The following is a 15,003-nucleotide window of genomic DNA, read 5'->3' as shown; positions in this document are numbered from 1 at the left end:
CAGCACCTGTATATATGGATATATGTTTGTACATATTTATTACTCTATTTTACTTGTACATATCTATTCTATTGATTTTATTTTGTTAGTATGTTTGGTTTTGTTCTCTGTCTCCCCCTTTTAGACTGTGAGCCCACTGTTGGGTAGGGACCGTCTCTATATGTTGCCAACTTGGACTTCCCAAGCGCTTAGTCCAGTGCTCTGCACACAGTAAGCGCTCAATAAATACGACTGATTGATTAGAACACTGCTTTGCACATACTAAGCATTTAACACATACCAAAATTATTATTATTATTACTAATTCTCACCACTCATCCCCCCAACTCCTCTCAATCCCCACACAGAGCCAATACTTCTTTTCTAAGGTATGTGCCCATCTTACCTCCTTCCCTTCCCCACAGCACCTGTATATATGTATATATGTTTGTACATATTTATTACTCTATTTATTTAGTTTACTTGTCCATATCTATTCTATTTATTTTATTTTGTTAGTATGTTTGGTTTTGTTCTCTGTCTCCCCCTTTTAGACTGTGAGCCCACTGTTGGGTAGGGACCGTCTCTGTATGTTGCCAACTTGGACTTCCCAAGCGCTTAGTCCAGTGCTCTGCACACAGTAAGCGCTCAATAAATACGATTGATTGATTGATTGACTGCCGAGCACTGTACTAAGCACTGGGGTCGACGCGACCTGTTCAGGTAGGACACAATCTACAACCCACATGGGGCTCCCTGTCTTCATCCCTATTTTACAGATGAGGTAACTGAGACCCAAAGAAGGGACTTTTTTTTTTTTTTAATGGCATCTGTTAGGCGCTTACAACGTGCCAGGCACTGTACTGGCCCGGGGGTAGACACAGGTGGACACAGTCCACGTCCCACATGGGGCTCACGGTCTCCACCCCCGTTTTACAGATGGGTGAACCGCGGCAGAGGGAAGCGCCTTTCTTTAATGGTGCGTGTTAAGCGCTCACTATGTGCCGGGCACTGTACTAAGCGCTGGGGCCGGTCCCCGTTCCGGGTCACCGCGGAGGACTCACCGACCATCACGGCTGCTGAGGACTGAGTTGGATCGAAGGGGCAACGGCCTCTGCCGCTCTCCAGATGCTCCACTTGGTGGAAACTCCGCGTGTCCTGCAGGAGAACATTTCAGATTCATAATCGCTCATTTATTGAGCGCTTACTGTGTGCAGAGCACTGTACTAAGCGCTTGGGAAGTACAAGCTGGCAACATTCATTCATTCATTCATTCGTATTTATTGAGCGCTTACTGTGTGCAGAGCACTGCTCGCCCCATCCCCAGCCCCACAGCCCTTGTGTACATATATTACACTCTCCCGAGCGCTCAGTACAGTGCTTTGCACACCGTAAGCGCTCAACATGACAGAACGAATATCTTTAAATATATTATAAATTACTTATTCACTCGTATTAAGATCAGTCAGTCGGGCGACTGTACAGTGCTTAGTACAGTGCTCCGCACATAGTAAGCGCTCAATAAATACGATTGATTGATCTATTGAGCACTTGCTGCGTGCAGAGCACTGTACTGTGATCGAACGAGCATCTTTAGAGAAGCAGGGTGGCTCGGTGGAAAGAGCCTGGGCTTGAGAGTCAGAGGAGGTGGGTTCTAATCCTGGCTCCGCCACCTGTCTACTATGTGACCTTGGGCAAGCCACTTCACTTCTCCGTGTCGCAGTGACCTCAACTGTAAAATGGGGATTATTGGTAATAATAATAATAATAATGATGGTACGTTTTAAGTGCTTACTACGTGCCAAGCACTGTTCTAAGCACTGGGATAGACGCAAGGTGATCAGGTTGTCCCACGGGGGGCTCACGGTCTTAATCCCCATTTGACAGATGAGGGAACTGAGACACAGAGAACTGAAGTGACTGGCCCAAGGTCACACAGCTGACAAGTGGCAGAGCCGGGATTAGAACCCATGACCTCTGACTCCCAAGCCTGGGCTCTTTCCACTGAGCCACACTGCTTCTCAGCTCACAGATTAAGACTGCGAGCCCCACGTGGGGCAACCTGATTACCTTGTATCTACCGCAGCGCTTAGAACACTGCTTGGCACATAGTAAGCGCTTAATACAGTAATTATTATTACTTAGGTTATATATTATAAATTATTCATTCATGGCAATATTAGTCAATTGGATTTAATGAGCACTTCCTGTGAGCAGAGCATTCTACTCCAACTGAATGAGTATCTTTAAAAGATACTTTTCATTCGTTCATTCATTCATTCAATCGTACTTATTGAGCGCTTACTGTGTGCAGAGCACTGTACTAAGCGCTTGGGAAGTCCAAGTTGGCAACATCATCATCATCAATCGTATTTATTGAGCGCTTACTGTGTGCAGAGCACTGTACTAAGCGCTAGGGAAGTCCAAGTTGGCAACAGATAGAGACGGTCCCTACCCAACGGCGGGCTCACAGTCTAGAAGGGGGAGACAGACAACAAAACCAAACGTATTAACAAAGTAAAATAAATAGAATATGTATAAATAAAATAAATAGAGTAATAAATACGTACAAACATATATACATCATCATCATCAATTGTATTTATTGAGCGCTTACTGTGTGCAGAGCACTGTACTAAGCGCTTGGGAAGTACAAATTGGCAACATATAGAGACAGTCCCTACTCAACAGTGGGCTCACAGTCTAAAAGTATTTAGACATATATATATATAGACATATATACAGTTACTTATTCATTCATATTAATATCAGCCAGTCAATCGTATTTAATGAGCACTACTGTGTGCAGAGCACTGTACTATGCTTCAGTGAATTAATATCCCGAAATTTTTTTTAATGGCACTTATTAAGCGCTTACTATGTATAAAGCACTGTTCTAAGCATTTGGGGGTGGGGGTTACAAGGTGATCAGGTTGTCCCACGGGGGGCTCACAGTCTTAATCCCCATTTTACAGATGAGGGAACTGAGGCCCAGAGAAGTGACGTGATTTGCCCAAAGTCACACAGCTGACAGTTGGCGGAGTCTGGATTTGAACCCATGACCTCTGACTCCAAAGTCCGTGCTCTTTCCACTGAGCCACTCTGCTTCACTGAAATTATAAAGTACTTTATGAAATTATAAAGTACTTGTTCATTCATAGTAATATCAGTCATTCATATTTATTGAGCCTTACTGTGTGCAGAGCACTGTACTAACAATGAATACCTTTAAATTGTATAACATAAATTCCTTATTTATTCATATTCATATCAGTCAGTCAATCGTATTTACTGAGCACTTACTATGTGCAACCTGCACTTTCCAAGCGCTTAGTACAGTGCTCTGCACACAGTAAGCGCTCAATAAATATGACTGAATGAATGAATGCCCCCTCCTCCCCCTCTCCTTCCCCCCAGCCTTACCTCCTTCCCTTCCCCACAGCACCTGTATATATGTATATATGTTTGTACATATTTATTACTCTATTTATTTTACTTGTACATATCTATTTTATTTATTTTATTTTGTTAATATGTTTGGTTTTGTTCTCTGTCTCCCCCTTCTAGACTGTGAGCCCACTGTTGGGTAGGGACCGTCTCTATATGTTGCCAACTTGTACTTCCCAAGTGCTTAGTACAGTGCTCTGCACACAGTAAGCACTCAATAAATACGATTGATTGATTGATTGATTGAATGCACAGCACTGTACTAAGCGCTTACCATGTGCCAGGCACTGTATTAAGCACCGGGGAAGAAACAAGCTCACCAGGTTGGACCCAATCCATGTCCCTCATGGGGCTCACAGTTTCCACCCCTATTTTACACGACGGAACTGAGGCAGAGAGAATCAATCAATCAATCAATTGTATTTATTGAGCGCTTACTGTCTGCAGAGCACTGTACTGGGAAGTGAAGTGACTTGTCCAAGGTCACACAGCAGTCATGTGGCAGGGCTGGGATGAGAACCCAGGTCCTTCCGACTCCCAGGCCTGGGGTCTATCCACTAGGCCACGCTGCTTCACCTCGGCGCTTAGTACAGTGCCTGGAACCTAGTAACACCCGTCCACATCTTTTGTTTTGTTGTCTGTCTCCCCCGTCTACACTGTGAGCCTGCTGTTGGGCAGGGGCCGTCTCTACATGTTGCCAACTTGGACGTCTCAAGCGCTTAGTCCAGTGCTCTGCACACAGTAAGCGCTCAATAAATACGATTGAATGAATGAATGAATTTATGTATTTTGTCCCACGGGGGGGCTCACAGTCTTAATCCTCATTTTACAGATGAGGGAACTGAGGCACAGAGAAGTGAAGTGACTTGCCCAAAGTCACACAGCTGACAGGTGGCGGAGCCGGACCCCACAGCACCTATCTATATGTATATATGTACATATTTATTACTCTATTTATTTATTTTACTTGTACATATCTATTCCAGTTATTTTATTTTGCTGGTATGTTTGGTTTTGTCCTCTGCCTCCCCCTTTTAGACTGTGAGCCCACTGTTGGGTAGGGACTGTCTCTATATGTTGCCAATTTGTACTTCCCAAGCGCTTAGTACAGTGCTCTGCACACAGTAAGCGCTCAATAAATACGATTGATGATGATGATGATGATGATGATTTCAATCCATGACCTCTGACTCCAAATCCCGGGCTCTTTCCACTGAGCCACGCTCAACTGGGTTCAGAACAACTGCAGGTGGAACTGGGGTGTTCTGGGAGAGATAATCATAATAATGATGGCATTTGTTAGGCGCTTACTATGTGCAAAGCACTGTTCTAAGCCCTGGGGAGGTTACAAGGTGATCAGGTTGTCCCACGGGGGGCTCACAGTCTTCATCCCCATTTTACAGATGAGGGAACTGCGGCACAAAGAAGTGACTTGCCCAAAGTCACACAGCTGACAAGTGGCAGAGACGGGATTTGAACCCATGACTTCAGACTCCAAAGCCCGTGCTCCTTCTAGACTGTGAGCCCACTGTTGGGTCGGGGCCGTCTCTATATGTTGCCAACTTGGACTTCCCAAGCGCTTAGTACAGTGCTCTGCACACAGTAAGCACTCAATAAATACGATTGATTGATTTCAACTGAGCCACGCTGCTTCTCATATGTGTCTAGAGATCAATCAATCCATCGTATTTATTGAGCGCTTACTGTGTGCAGAGCACTGTACTAAGCGCTTGGGAAGTACAAGTTGGCAACATATAGAGACAGTCCCTACCCAACAGTGGGCTCAAGACAACAATCCCCACTCTGCCAAAAATCTGCTGCGCGACCTTGGGCAACTCACCATTTCTCTGGGCCTCAGTTACTACTTCTGTAAAATGGGGATGAAGACTGTGAGCCCCACGGGGGACAGGGACTGTGTCCAACCTTATTTATTTATTTTACTTGTACATATCTAGCCTATTTATTTTATTTTGTTAGTATGTTTGGTTTGGCTCCCCCTTTTAGACTGTGAGCCCACTGCTGGGTAGGGACTGTCTCTATAGGTGACCAACTTGGACTTCCCAAGTGCTTAGTCCAGTGCTCTGCACACAGTAAGCGCTCAATAAATACGATTGATGATGATGATGATGATGATTGTCTCTACCCCAGCGCTTAGAACAGTACTTGGAACATAAGTGCTTAACTAATACTATTATTATTATTATTATTGTTACACTCTAACAGAGTTAGTAGACATTCTCTGCCCACAAGGAGCTTACAGTCTAGGGGGAGAAACACACTAATATAGATAAATAAATTACAGATATGTACATAAATGTTTTGAGGGTGTGGGAGGGTTGAACCAACAGTGAAAATCTGAGTCCGAGGGCAACGCAAAAGAGGAGAAGAGGAAAGGAGGGCTTAGTCAGGGAAGGCTTCTTGGAGGAGACGGGCCTTCAATAAGGCTTTGAAGGCGGGGAGAGTCGTCTGTCATCATCAATCGTATTTACTGAGCGCTTACTATGCGCAGAACACTGTACTAAGCGCTTGGGAAGTCCAAATTAGCAACATATAGAGACAGTCCCTCCCCAACAGTGGGCTCACAGTCTAAAAAGTCAGTCCTCACAGTCAGAGAGGAAGAGGGAGGGTGTTCCAATCAATCAATCAATCGTATTTATTGAGCGCTTACTGTGTGCAGAGCGCTGTACTAAGCGCTTGGGAAGTCCAAGTTGGCAACATATAGAGACGGGCCCTACCCAACCGTGGGAAGAGTGGAGAGGTGAGATGGAAGGAGGCAAGGGGCGAGACTGCTTTAAAGCCAATGGTGAGGAGTTTCTGTCTGATGCTGTGAGCCCACTGTTGGGTAGGGACTGTCTCTATATGTTGCCAATTTGTACTTCCCAAGCGCTTAGTACAGTGCTCTGCACATAGTAAGCGCTCAATAAATACGATTGATTGATTGATTGAACCCACTGGAGGTTCTTGAGGAGCGGGGAGACGAGGACTGAACATTTCTGTAGAAGAGAGATCCAATCAATCAATCAATCGTATTTATTGAGCGCTTACTGTGTGCAGAGCACTGGACTAAGCGCTTGGGAAGTCCAAGTTGGCAACATCTAGAGATGGTCCCTACCCACCAGTGGGCTCACAGTCTAGAAGGGGGAGACAGAGAACAAAACCCAACGTATTAACAAAATAAAATAAATAGAATAAATACACACAAATAACATAAATAGAGTAATCATCATCATCATCAATCATATTTATTGAGCGCTTACTATGTGCAGAGCACTGTACTAAGCGCTTAATAAATCCGTATGAACATATATACATATATACAGGTGCTGTGGAGAGGGGAAGGAGGTAAGGTGGGGGCGATGGGGAGGAGGGGGAGAGGAATCAATCAATAGTATTTATTGAGCACTCATTGTGTGCAGAGCACTGGACTAAGCACTTGGGAAGTCCAAGTTGGCAACATAGAGAGACAGTCCCTACCCAAGAGCGGGCTCACAGGCTAGAAGGGGGAGGCAGAGAACAAAACAAAACATAGTAACAAAATAAAATAAATAGAATAAATATGTACAAGTAAAATAAATAGAGTAATAAATACATACAAACATATATACAGGTGCTGTGGGGAGGGGAAGGAGGTAAGGCGGGGGCAATGGGGAGGCGGGGGAGAGGAATCAATCAATCGTATTTATTGAGCGCTCACTGTGTGCAGAGCACTGTACTAAGCGCTTGGGAAGTCCAAGTTGGCAACATAGAGAGACGGTCCCTACCCACCAGCGGGCTCACAGTCTAGAAGTGGGAGACAGAGAACAAAACCAAACATATTAACAAAATAAAATGAATAGAATAAATACGTACAAATAAAATAGAGTAATAAATACGTACAAACATATATACATATATACAGTTACTTATTCATTCATATTAATATCAGCCAGTCAATCGTATTTAATGAGCACTACTGTGTGCGGAGCACTGTACTATGCTTCAGTGAATTAATATCCTGAAATTTTTTTTAATGGCACTTATTAAGCACTTACTATGTATAAAGCACTGTTCTAAGCACTAGGGGGGTTACAAGGTGATCAGGTTGTCCCACGGGGGGCTCACAGTCTTAATCCCCACTTTACAGATGAGGGAACTGAGGCCCAAAGAAGTGGCGTGATTTGCCCAAAGTCACACAGCTGACAGTTGGCGGAGCCTGGATTTGAACCCATGACCTCTGACTCCAAAGTCCGTGCTCTTTCCACTGAGCCCCTCTGCGTCCCTGAAATTATAAAGTACTTTATGAAATTGTAAAATACTTGTTCATGCATAGTGATATCAGTCATTCATATTTATTAAGCCTTACTGCGTGCAGAGCACTGTACTAACAATGAATACCTTTAAATTATATAACATATATTCATAAACATGGGGGAAGGGGCTCCGTCTGGGAAGGCCTCCTGGAGGAGGTGAGCTCTCAGTAGGGCAGGAAGCAGAGTGAAGAATGGGCTGGAGTGAGGAGAGACGGGAGGCAAGGAGGCCGATATAGTAATCAAGGCAGGATATGATAAATGGCAGGATTAACGTGGCACAAGTCCGGATGGAGAGGAAAGGGAGGACTTTAGGGAGGTTGTTGACCCAACAAGATTTACTGACTGATCAAATATGTGGGTTGAATGACAGGGAGGAGGCAAGGAAAATGCTAAGGCGTGGCCTCATCAATCAGGAAGCAGAGAAGTGACGTGGCCTGGTGGATAGAGCGTGGATCTGGAAGCCTAAAGGACACGGGTTCTAATCCCACATCCACCTCTCATCTGCTGTGTGACCTTGAGCAAGTCACTTAACTTCTCCGCATCTCGGTTACCTCATCCGTCCAGTGGGATTGAGACTGTGAGCCCCCGGTGGGACCGGGACTGATTAACTCGTATCATAATAACAATAATGGCGTTTTTATTAAGCGCTTACTATGGGGAGGCTACAAGGTGATCAGGTTGGCCCACGGGGGGCTCCCAGTCTTCATCCCCATTTTACAGACGAGGGAACTGAGGCATAGAGAAGGGACTTGCCCAAAGTCACACAGCCGACAATTGGCGGAGCCGGGATTCGAACCCATGACCGCTGACTCCAAAGCCCGGGCTCTTTCCACTGAGCCGCGCTGCTTCTCCACCTACCCCGGCGCTTAGAAAAGTGCCTGGCACATAGTAAGCTCCTATCAAATTCCTTTGAAAAAAAGAAGGGAAACAAAAAGGAAAAATGTTGGTGCCTGGCACATAGTAAGCTCCTAACAAATTCCTTTGAAAAAAAGAAGGGAAAAAAAAGGAAAAATGTTGGTGCCTGGCACATAGTAAGCTCATAACAAATTCCTTTTAAAAAAATAAGGGAAAAAAAAAAGGAAAAATGTTGGTGCCTGGCTCATTGTAAGCTCATAACAAATTCCTTTGAAAAAAATGAAGGGGAAAAAAAAAAGGAAAAATGTTGTTGGTGCCTGGCACATAGTAAGCTCCTAACAAATTCCTTTTAAAATTGATAATGATGCCATTTGTCTGCTGCATGGGGTTAGGGCAGGGGCCTGGGAGTCACAAGGTTTGCTGCCATTTGTCCTTTTAGACTGTGAGCCCACTGTTGGGTAGGGACTGTCTCTATATGTTGCCAACTTGTACTCCCCAAGCGTTTAGTACAGTGCTCTGCACACAGAAAGCGCTCAATAAATACGATTGATAATGATGCCATTTGTCTGCTGCATGGGTTTAGGGCACGGGCCTGGGAGTCACAAGGTTTGCTGCCCTTTGTCTGCCGCATAGGGTTAGGGCAGGGGCCTGGGAGTCACAAGCTTTGCTTCCGTTTGTCTGCTGCATGGGGTTAGGGCACGGGCCTGGGAGTCACAAGGTTTGCTGCCATTTCCCCTTTTAGACTGTGAGCCCGCTGTTGGGTAGGGACTGTCTCTATATGTTGCCAACTTGTACTTCCCAAGCGTTTAGTTCAGTGCTCTGCACACAGTAAGCGCTCAATAAATACGATTGATAATGATGCCATTTGTCTGCTTCATGGGTTTAGGGCACGGGCCTGGGAGTCCCAAGGTTTGCTGCCATTTGTCTGCTGCAGAGGGTTAGGGCACGGGCCTGGGAGTCACAAGCTTTGCTGCCATTTCCCCGTTTAGACTGTGAGCCCACTGTTGGGTAGGGACTGTCTCTATATGTTGCCAACTTGTACTTCCCAAGCATTTAGTACAGTGCTCTGCACACAGTAAGCGCTCAATAAATACGATTGATAATGATGCCATTTGTCTGCTGCATGGGGTTAGGGCACGGGTCTGGGAGTCAGAAGGTTTGCTGCCACTTGTCTGCTGCAGAGGGACAGGGCACGGGCCTGGGAGTCACAAGGTTTGCTGCCATTTCCCCGTTGAGACTGTGAGCCCACTGTTGGGTAGGGACTGACGCTATACGTTGCCAACTTGTACTTCCCAAGCATTTAGTACAGTGCTGTGCACACAGTAAGCGCTCAATAAATACGATTGATAATGATGCCATTTGTCTGCTACATGGGGTTAGGGCAGGGGCCTGGGAGTCACAAGGATTGCTGCCATTTGTCTGCTGCATAGGGTTAGGGCACGGGCCTCGGAGTCACAGGGTTTGCTGCCATTTCCCCGTTTAGACTGTGAGCCCACTGTTGGGTAGGGACTGTCTCTATATGTTGCCAACTTGTACTTCCCAAGCGTTTAGTACAGTGCTCTGCACACAGTAAGCGCTCAATAAATACGATCGATAATGATGCCATTTGTCTGCTGCATGGGGTTAGGGCATGGGCCTGGGAGTCACAAGGTTTGCTGCCATTTCCCCTTTTAGACTGTGAGCCCACTGTTGGGTAGGGACTGTCTCTATATGTTGCCAACTTGTACTTCCCAAGCGCTTAGTACGGTGCTCTGCACACAGTAAGCGTTCAATAAATATGATTGATAATGATGCCATTTGTCTACTACATGGGGTTAGGGCAGGGGCCTGGGAGTCACAAGGATTGCTGCCATTTGTCTGCTGCATAGGGTTAGGGCACGGGCCTCGGAGTCACAGGGTTTGCTGCCATTTCCCCGTTTAGACTCTGAGCCCACTGTTGGGTAGGGACTGTCTCTATATGTTGCCAACTTGTACTTCCCAAGCGTTTAGTACAGTGCTCTGCACACAGTAAGCGCTCAATAAATACGATTGATAATGATGCCATTTGTCTGCTGCATGGGGTTAGGGCATGGGCCTGGGAGTCACAAGGATTGCTGCCATTTCCCCTTTTAGACTGTGAGCCCACTGTTGGGTAGGGACTGTCTCTATATGTTGCCAACTTCTACTTCCCAAGCGCTTAGTACGGTGCTCTGCACACAGTAAGCGTTCAATAAATATGATTGATAATGATGCCATTTGTCTGCTGCATGGGGTTAGGGCAGGGGCCTGGGAGTCCCAAGGTTTGCTGCCATTTGTCTGCTGCATAGGGTTAGGGCACGGGCCTGGGAGTCACAAGGTTTGCTGCCATTTCCCCGTTTAGACTGTGAGCCCACTGTTGGGTAGGGACTGTCTCTATATGTTGCCAACTTGTACTTCCCAAGCGCTTACTACAGTGCTCTGCCCACAGTAAGCACTCAATAAATACGATTGATAATGATGCCATTTGTCTGCTGCATGGGGTTAGGGCACGGGCCTGGCAGTCACAAGCTTTGCTGCCATTTGTCTGCTGCATAGGGTGAGGGCACGGGCCTGGGAGTCACAAGGTTTGCTGCCATTTCCCCTTTTAGACTGTGAGCCCACTGTTGGGTAGGGACTGTATATGTTGCCAACTTGTACTTCCCAAGCGTTTAGTCCAGTGCTCTGCACACAGTAAGCGCTCATTAAATACGATTGATAATGATGCCATTTGTCTGCTGCATGGGGTTAGGGCAGGGGCCTGGCAGTCACAAGCTTTGCTGCCATTTGTCTGCTGCATAGGGTGAGGGCACGGGCCTGGGAGTCACAAGGTTTGCTGCCATTTCCCCGTTTAGACTGTGAGCCCACTGTTGGGTAGGGACTGTCTCTATATGTTGCCAACTTGTACTTCCCAAGCGATTAGTCCAGTGCTCTGCACACAGTAAGCGCTCAATAAATATGATTGATAATGATGCCATTTGTCTGCTGCATGGGGTTAGGGCACGGGCCTGGGAGTCCCAAGGTTTGCTGCCATTTGTCTGCTGCATAGGGTTAGGGCACGGGCCTGGGAGTCACAAGGTTTGCTGCCATTTCCCCTTTTAGACTGTGAGCCCACTGTTGGGTAGGGACTGACGCTATACGTTGCCAACTTGTACTTCCCAAGCATTTAGTACAGTGCTCTGCACACAGTAAGCGCTCAATAAATATGATTGATAATGATGCCATTTGTCTGCTGCATGGGGTTAGGGCACGGGCCTGGGAGTCCCAAGGTTTGCTGCCATTTGTCTGCTGCATAGGGTTAGGGCACGGGCCTGGGAGTCACAAGGTTTGCTGCCATTTCCCCGTTTAGACTGTGAGCCCACTGTTGGGTAGGGACTGTCTCTATATGTTGCCAACTTGTACTTCCCAAGCATTTAGTACAGTGCTCTGCACACAGTAAGCGCTCAATAAATACGATTGATAATGATGCCATTTGTCTGCTGCATGGGGTTAGGGCACGGGTCTGGGAGTCAGAAGGTTTGCTGCCATTTGTCTGCTGCAGAGGGACAGGGCACGGGCCTGGGAGTCACAAGGTTTGCTGCCATTTCCCCGTTGAGACTGTGAGCCCACTGTTGGGTAGGGACTGACGCTATACGTTGCCAACTTGTACTTCCCAAGCATTTAGTACAGTGCTGTGCACACAGTAAGCGCTCAATAAATACGATTGATAATGATGCCATTTGTCTGCTACATGGGGTTAGGGCAGGGGCCTGGGAGTCACAAGGATTGCTGCCATTTGTCTGCTGCATAGGGTTAGGGCACGGGCCTCGGAGTCACAGGGTTTGCTGCCATTTCCCCGTTTAGACTGTGAGCCCACTGTTGGGTAGGGACTGTCTCTATATGTTGCCAACTTGTACTTCCCAAGCGTTTAGTACAGTGCTCTGCACACAGTAAGCGCTCAATAAATACGATTGATAATGATGCCATTTGTCTGCTGCATGGGGTTAGGGCATGGGCCTGGGAGTCACAAGGTTTGCTGCCATTTCCCCTTTTAGACTGTGAGCCCACTGTTGGGTAGGGACTGTCTCTATATGTTGCCAACTTCTACTTCCCAAGCGCTTAGTACGGTGCTCTGCACACAGTAAGCGTTCAATAAATATGATTGATAATGATGCCATTTGTCTGCTGCATGGGGTTAGGGCAGGGGCCTGGGAGTCCCAAGGTTTGCTGCCATTTGTCTGCTGCATAGGGTTAGGGCACGGGCCTGGGAGTCACAAGGTTTGCTGCCATTTCCCCGTTTAGACTGTGAGCCCACTGTTGGGTAGGGACTGTCTCTATATGTTGCCAACTTGTACTTCCCAAGCGCTTACTACAGTGCTCTGCCCACAGTAAGCACTCAATAAATACGATTGATAATGATGCCATTTGTCTGCTGCATGGGGTTAGGGCACGGGCCTGGCAGTCACAAGCTTTGCTGCCATTTGTCTGCTGCATAGGGTGAGGGCACGGGCCTGGGAGTCACAAGGTTTGCTGCCATTTCCCCGTTTAGACTGTGAGCCCACTGTTGCGTAGGGACTGTCTCTATATGTTGCCAACTTGTACTTCCCAAGCGTTTAGTCCAGTGCTCTGCACACAGTAAGCGCTCAATAAATATGATTGATAATGATGCCATTTGTCTGCTGCATGGGGTTAGGGCACGGGCCTGGGAGTCCCAAGGTTTGCTGCCATTTGTCTGCTGCATAGGCTTAGGGCACGGGCCTGGGAGTCACAAGGTTTGCTGCCATTTCCCCGTTTAGACTGTGAGCCCACTGTTGGGTAGGGACTGACGCTATACGTTGCCAACTTGTACTTCCCAAGCATTTAGTACAGTGCTCTGCACACAGTAAGCGCTCAATAAATATGATTGATAATGATGCCATTTGTCTGCTACATGGGGTTAGGGCACGGGCCTGGGAGTCATAAGGTTTGCTGCCATTTCCCCTTTTAGACTGTGAGCCCACTGTTGGGTAGGGACTGTCTCTATATGTTGCCAACTTGTACTTCCCAAGCGCTTAGTACAGTGCTCTGCACACAGTAAGCGCTCAATAAATATGATTGATAATGATGCCATTTGTCTGCTACATGGGGTTAGGGCACGGGCCTGGGAGTCATAAGGTTTGCTGCCATTTCCCCTTTTAGACTGTGAGCCCACTGTTGGGTAGGGGACTGTCTCTATATGTTGCCAACTTGTACTTCCCAAGCGTTTAGTCCAGTGCTCTGCACACAGTAAGCGCTCATTAAATACGATTGATAATGATGCCATTTGTCTGCTGCATGGGGTTAGGGCACGGGACTGGGAGTCACAAGGTTTGCTGCCCTTTGTCTGCCACATAGGGTTAGGGCAGGGGCCTGGGAGTCACAAGCTTTGCTTCCGTTTGTCTGCTGCATGGGGTTAGGGCACAGGCCTGGGAGTCACAAGGTTTGCTGCCATTTCCCCTTTTAGACTGTGAGCCCCACTGTTGGGTAGGGACTGTCTCTATATGTTGCCAACTTGTACTTCCCAAGCGTTTAGTTCAGTGCTCTGCACACAGTAAGCGCTCAATAAATATGATTGATAATGATGCCATTTGTCTGCTTCATGGGTTTAGGGCACGGGCCTGGGAGTCCCAAGGTTTGCTGCCATTTGTCTGCTGCAGAGGGTTAGGGCACGGGCCTGGGAGCCACAAGCTTTGCTGCCATTTCCCCGTTTAGACTGTGAGCCCACTGTTGGGTAGGGACTGTCTCTATATGTTGCCAACTTGTACTTCCCAAGCATTTAGTACAGTGCTCTGCACACAGTAAGCGCTCAATAAATACGATTGATAATGATGCCATTTGTCTGCTGCATGGGGTTAGGGCACGGGTCTGGGAGTCAGAAGGTTTGCTGCCATTTGTCTGCTGCAGAGGGACAGGGCACGGGCCTGGGAGTCACAAGGTTTGCTGCCATTTCCCCGTTTAGACTGTGAGCCCACTGTTGGGTAGGGACTGACGCTATACGTTGCCAACTTGTACTTCCCAAGCATTTAGTACAGTGCTGTGCACACAGTAAGCGCTCAATAAATACGATTGATAATGATGCCATTTGTCTGCTACATGGGGTTAGGGCACGGGCCTGGGAGTCACAAGGATTGCTGCCATTTGTCTGCTGCATAGGGTTAGGGCACGGGCCTCGGAGTCACAGGGTTTGCTGCCATTTCCCCGTTTAGACTGTGAGCCCACTGTTGGGTAGGGACTGTCTCTATATGTTGCCAACTTGTACTTCCCAAGCGTTTAGTACAGTGCTCTGCACACAGTAAGCGCTCAATAAATACGATTGATAATGATGCCATTTGTCTGCTGCATGGGGTTAGGGCATGGGCCTGGGAGTCACAAGGTTTGCTGCCATTTCCCCTTTTAGACTGTGAGCCCACTGTTGGGTAGGGACTGTCTCTATATGTTGCCA

At 47.1% G+C, this 15,003-nt stretch overlaps 1 protein-coding gene across 1 annotated transcript in view; it reads right to left on the bottom strand.

Annotated features, from left to right (window-relative positions):
- SEMA4F (ssemaphorin 4F) overlaps positions 1-15,003 on the bottom strand; it is a 93,193-nt gene that overhangs the window by 35,713 nt on the left and 42,477 nt on the right. The window contains exon 7 of the mRNA XM_038745727.1: positions 1,044-1,137. Within this exon, the coding sequence (XP_038601655.1) occupies positions 1,044-1,137 (94 nt within the window). The remainder of the gene's footprint in view (positions 1-1,043; positions 1,138-15,003) is intronic.

This window comes from Tachyglossus aculeatus, chromosome 4 (genome assembly GCF_015852505.1).
Source record: "Tachyglossus aculeatus isolate mTacAcu1 chromosome 4, mTacAcu1.pri, whole genome shotgun sequence".
NCBI classification, from domain to species: Eukaryota; Metazoa; Chordata; class Mammalia; order Monotremata; family Tachyglossidae; genus Tachyglossus; species Tachyglossus aculeatus.
This window is presented reverse-complemented; position numbering and strand designations above follow the sequence as displayed.